This window comes from Alnus glutinosa, chromosome 1 (genome assembly GCF_958979055.1).
Source record: "Alnus glutinosa chromosome 1, dhAlnGlut1.1, whole genome shotgun sequence".
Classification (NCBI taxonomy): domain Eukaryota; kingdom Viridiplantae; phylum Streptophyta; class Magnoliopsida; order Fagales; family Betulaceae; genus Alnus; species Alnus glutinosa.
Window position 1 is genome coordinate 28,628,803 of NC_084886.1, and position 6,000 is coordinate 28,634,802.

At 34.9% G+C, this 6,000-nt stretch overlaps 1 protein-coding gene across 2 annotated transcripts in view; it reads right to left on the minus strand.

The window, feature by feature from the left end:
* The window catches only part of LOC133878154 (probable E3 ubiquitin-protein ligase ARI7), a 48,043-nt gene extending 45,736 nt beyond the window's left edge, over nt 1-2,307 (minus strand). Inside the window, exon 1 of one of the 2 annotated variants that reach the window (XM_062316665.1) lies at nt 1,802-2,307. In XM_062316665.1, coding sequence (XP_062172649.1) covers nt 1,802-2,047 — 246 coding nt within the window. In that variant the 5' untranslated portion in view covers nt 2,048-2,307. The remainder of the gene's footprint in view (nt 1-1,801) is intronic. The other variant, XM_062316672.1, reaches the window with a different exon arrangement.
* Nucleotides 2,308-6,000: the final 3,693 nt, after the last annotated feature.

Genomic DNA, 6,000 nt, shown 5'->3' on the forward strand with positions numbered 1-6,000 from the left:
CTCTTAAAGTTGAGCATTTGGAGAGAAATAAATCGGCGTCTCTTTGAAGATAGCAAGTATAATGTGCTTTTTCACAAGTCCTTCCTTCTGAGATCTCTTTGGATTGGGTTATTGTAAATGTTCCTAATTTTGACTAAGAGAATCTGGTAGATTTGATTAATTTTTTAGATTGTAGTAGCCTTTAGGGTATTCAGCTTCCTTGTATACTTTTTGTGTATGATGGCTTTGCCCTTTTCTTTCAATAATAATCTTATTATTATGCATTAACAAAAAAAATTAATGATTCAAAATGTAAAGAATATAGATAAACACTCATTTTTTTTATAAGTAATAAATTTTATAGAAAAAGCGTAAGACACCCCTACGTACACAAGAACAAACAATCCTTAAAAAAAAAAAAAAAAAAAACCCACAAGAAGAAACCCAAAAAGACCCAAATTAACCCTCAACCCTAAGACCCTCAAACCCAGAGCTCACAAGAAGCATACACCCTTAAACACTCATTTGCTTAGTAAGATACAAACTTAAAACCTATCCAATCATCCTCTACCAACTTAAGTAAAGGCCTATGACTTCTGTTACTCCTCAAAATTAGGCTTAAATCCCTCTTCAACTCACTTTCAAATCCCCTACAATGATGGAGGGGGGAAAAACATGTAGAACAAACAAAAAGCCAAACCAAAGTAAAATTCATGCTAGACGTTTATTTATATTTCTAAGAAAAATGTGAAACTTTCTTCACATTCCAGAACAATATACACCATGAGATACATAAATGTAAATTTCTTTCCTTTTGCTCCAGGTCTCCAAGAAACATATCATCAAAGGAAACCAAATAAAAAATCTTCAACACCTTCTATTTGACAAAAATGAATTGAGTTTCCACTATTTCACAAATAAGAAATACACGTAACATAAGATTCATCAACCAATTCCCTCGTCCTCTCTTTTTCTTAGTTTTCTCAGCAATCAACCAGAACTCTAAGAGAACTATAACCACATTATCTGTATTGAGATATGATACATTTATAACTTCTGTGCAACATTTGTACAAGTCCAACAACTTTTTTTTAAAATCAACCATTGAATATGTAGGACCCACATGTAGGAAAACATATCCAATGGTTAGTTTGAAAAAACGTTCTTGAAATTGTACATGAGTTGTACAAAGGTTATAAACGTATCATATCTCATCTGCCCTAGGCTCAACTGATAATAGATTTCTTTCTCCCAGGACCCAAATGATACTTATCACAGTGTCGAAAGAATTATAATTTTCTTACAGAATTAATCAATTTAACCAGAAACCATAAACTCCAAGGTATTGCTCAGTTGAACATAATCTTTTTGTTCTACCACTGCACAATATACACAATTCATTAATAGCCAATTCCCCTTTCAATTCCCATACTTTTTCTCAGCAATTAGCTCTTCCTCAGAGTAAACCTTCACTAAACCACGCCCAAAGAATCTAGTTGCCTAATATTTTTACTTTTTAATTCTTTCGTTTTCCTAGTTGAGCGAGTATTTCATTATTTGGGAACCGTCAACAACATAACACATCGGATTTAAATATCTGATTTTCCTTACCCTTCCTTCAGTTCACTTAAGGAAACTAATATCACCTTAGCCATAAATGGGTCAAACAACAACAATTCCATGACCAAAGGATCCAACCTTCCCTTTGCCAAACTTTCTCAGCAACCAAACGACACAGAATCCCGACAATACACAACTATTCATTGAAAGTGGAAAACTTTAATTAAACGAACAGAAAATTCAGAATGAGAATTGAATTAACCTCAGGCCGCCGAGACGTGATATCAGCGGAATCATCCATATCGTCTTCGTCGAAGTCGAAATTGGCGTCGTCATCGTCGTCGTCATCGTCATCGTCATCGTCCTCGCCCTCGGCGTCTTCGTCATTGTTGTGATCGTAGTCGCTGCAGTAGTAGTCCATGGGCGTATCCTCGGTCTCGCCACTGTAGAAGTCGTCTTCGACAGACTCGACATCGTTGGCATCGTGCATATCGTCCTCGGAGTCCATGGAGGAAGATAGACAAGCAATAGGCGAAAGAGAGGATCGGAGGGGGAAACAGAGGAATTAGGGCCAGGTGCGATTGGTTGGAGGGAAAAAGGTGGGAGACGGAAAGGAATCAGACGATTTTGATTGGGATTTTGATTGGGATTTTATACGTTGAAGGAGAGGAAGAGAAAGAGGTGACAAAGGAGAATAGAGGAAAAAAAAAATAAAGACGGTATGCAATTATTGTGAGTAAATATAGGTGAGGCAACTTTCAGCAACTCACCAAAAGCAATTGTATTGTTTTACATAAAGAGAGATGATATTTTGGCACCCAAATCACACAATTATTGCTTTTTATAGCTTTTTTATTTTCACCAAAAAAAAAAAAAAAAAAAAAAAAAAAAAAAAAAAAACCGCAAAACTCAACCCAATCCATTTACTTGGTTTTGTAGTTTTTTTTTAATTAAAAAAAAAAAAAAAAAAAAAGAAGAAGCAAATGTAGTCATAATTATGCCAAATATCATTCATCTTACATAAAGGAATTGCTAACAACTCTCATGGGTCTTGCATCCGTGACAATTATTATTTCCACCCTCGCTTCATCACTTAAAAATGATTTTTACATGAATTTTACTATCACGTCAAAGCGTTTGTAAGCGATAATGAACATAACATTTCTCTTCTTTAGGAGGAATACTAGGCATCCAAACACTTGTTTCTAGAATTTAGTTCCAAACTGATGTGTCACAATCCCATGAGATCTATCATTTTGAGAAGTGTGCCACAATCTCATAGAATTGTGACACATCAGTTTGGAACCAAATTCTGGGAAAAAAGTGTTGGAATGTGTAGCATTTCTCCTTCTCTAGATATGTTGGGAAATCTCACTACCACCAATGAATAGGTTTATCGAGTCTAAATAAGCCCATAAAGACATAGGCTCGTAAAGATTTACCAATAAGCCAAAGGCCATCAAGATGCAGTCATCTACATACGCTGCTAGTATAGTGCTCATCGAGGATATTCCAGAATTGTCAAATCCTAGAGATACTGTGAAATATATTTGTGCCATATCCAGGAGATAATTGATGAGCGTATCACCGGATGTGCAAGATCACATCCCGATATGAAATGATGGAGTTTGGGGATGAGTCAATCCCGAGACTCCTGGAATATCGTTGGAAGCTGTGACGACCCTTTTTTCTATTATTATACAAAACATTTGCATAAATATTAATATCTTAAAATATAAACGGATCTTCACAGTGACACGACGATATGTCACAAAGCCAACATATGGAACATACCCCATAATATGTACCTGGTAAATCAGAATATAATATCTATCTACTATGCAGTAAAAAACATAAATCTAATAGCAGAAATCACATCTTTAACATTTATCATAAATTAATTACAACAAGAGTCATTTAACATCTATCTGTTTAAGTATTTCCTCAATATAAATACATAACAGAAATGGCTTGACAAAGATTATGTGACACAAGCTTCACAAGCCATAAACAAATTACCCAAAAGAATGGACATCCCGCGGTCTATCACGCTACAACTGTCGCGTCGAGCTTCAGTCATAATATTCCAAAACACATCTACGAGACCATCAACTATGACTAGAGTACCTGCAGCCAACATCAAAATCTGCACGGTTGCGGGGGTTGCCATATCGGCACAGGTGGAATTATGAGCCCATCGTCTCAGTATAAAACATACCGAGACCTCAGTGATATTAAACTAACTGAGTTTTCGCAATGAACCAACTTTTCCTCTATAGTCTTGCGAGCACTATAACAGCTACCAATTTTATAAACTTTAGTTTGAAAACCCCCATAGTTGTTATAGCAAACACCGACTATTAGAAAGCATTTAAAACATACTATGTAGTTAGACCCATACGTAGAAGTCCCAATGGCTCGGAAGCAATTACGTACACACCCATCTACAATAATACTTTTACATTGGTAGCTCAAATGCATAGAGATCTAACGTCATCAACTGTGATATCACCGTGCCTCAGGGCATTACAACTTCATGTCTATGGCACATAGTTGTCCATGCGGTTACTAGAGTAAAACTCCGATATCTAAGCACTTCTTATTGATGTACCAATGACAATCCATCTACCTACTCCCAAAACACACTGATATTCCAACCGATAGCGTCACATCCAAGTACATCAAGCTTAAAACATACCATTTTGCTTTTTAATATGAGCATACTATCATCCCCCGAATACGGATAACACCAAATCATAGGGCATTACAACTTCATGTCTATAGCACATAGTTGTCCATGCAGTTATCAGAGTAAAACTATGGTATCCAAGCACTTCTTACTGATGCACCACGACAATCCATCTACCTACTCCCAAAACACTGTATTACTCATACCCAAACAATGAAAATACCCTTGTACATCTAAGCTCAATGTTCTTAAATCATGCAACCAGACGATAGCAGTATACATAAGCTCTTTGTCATTAAAACTCTTAGGCATACTAATACGTCTAGCATAAAAACTACAATATTCTGTATCATGAAAACATCACACAATTTAAATGATGATATGCATGCTCATGATAGTATTTTTATTCATTGTGGGGCTTACCATCTCTTTCGTTATTATGAGGCTTACCCTCTCTTTCGTTATTACGTTCATGCTTTATGCTTTGTAATTCAAACTCTATACTCATATTCCTTGCAAATCATGCTTTCTTCAAATCCGATAAACCAATCAACATACAATTTTATCATTCTACTTTGCATAATTTAAATCTCAATCGCAGCACACATTCAAACACTTTAAATCAATTCAACACCCTTCATTCATGCACCATTTCACAACATCATTGATATTATTTGAACATAATCAAAACTACTCAAATCAACCAAAACAGATATATTCAACATACAGTTGGTTCAGATTAGAAAACATATATATTTTGCAATTCTATAATATATAAAAATAATAGTTTCTTAGTGAGTGAAATATCACATTGACTGTGTTGGACTCTTGACTCGAACTCAACATTGGAGAAACCTTGAAGTCTCCGATCCGGACACTATCCTGCAAACATTGGTATCGTTAGACTACACCATTGAACTCTATACTCTATGACACATAGACTACCCACGTGCTCACGCATCGCATTAACCGCTTCTAAGGCTAGCCAAATATCATAAACTATTATTATGTCATCATTTAGGTTTAGGTTCACATTATATCATGTTTATTAATGCTAAGGTGTGTTTACTATTTTCATTGGTTTATACATTATTGTTGTACCACATTATTATTGTTAACCTTATTTGTAACGCGTTGCTTATTTGTTAAGTTAACAAGGTAGATTTGACTCATAGACATACATATCTACATATACATACATATATGCATACAACGCTTAACAAGCTTAAACCTAATCCGATGATACACTAAAATATTTAGTGTACATGGATAGGTGAATTAGTTACTAGATTACCTCCTACTAGATTCAAAGTACATTTATGTACTTCTACATTCTTATTAATTCATATTTGTTGTCTAAGGGTTACATGGATAATTATCATTTCACGGCATTCCCATCTTAACAATTACTTTAATGCTTAACCTTTATTAGTCACTAACCACATAAGTGGTTTAGGTTTAGGACTTTAATCTTATCTAACATACTAATTTAATAACCTATTTTATAGTTTGTTGTTTATTTACTTATTCACTTATTTTATTCTCTATCCCTCACCTAGATCATCGTCACTTCAAAGGATTCTATTAGGCCAATACCATGGGCTCATCTAAACAACCTAGTTCACAACACCAATTCACATACCTTTATCCAACCATTTCCCAAAGAGGATTCAATAACCAAAGATTAACTATAATCATTTAACAAACCATACTTTTATCTTTAAAATCTCATATACCACATAACCTAATTTCCACCAAAGTCCATAACCCAT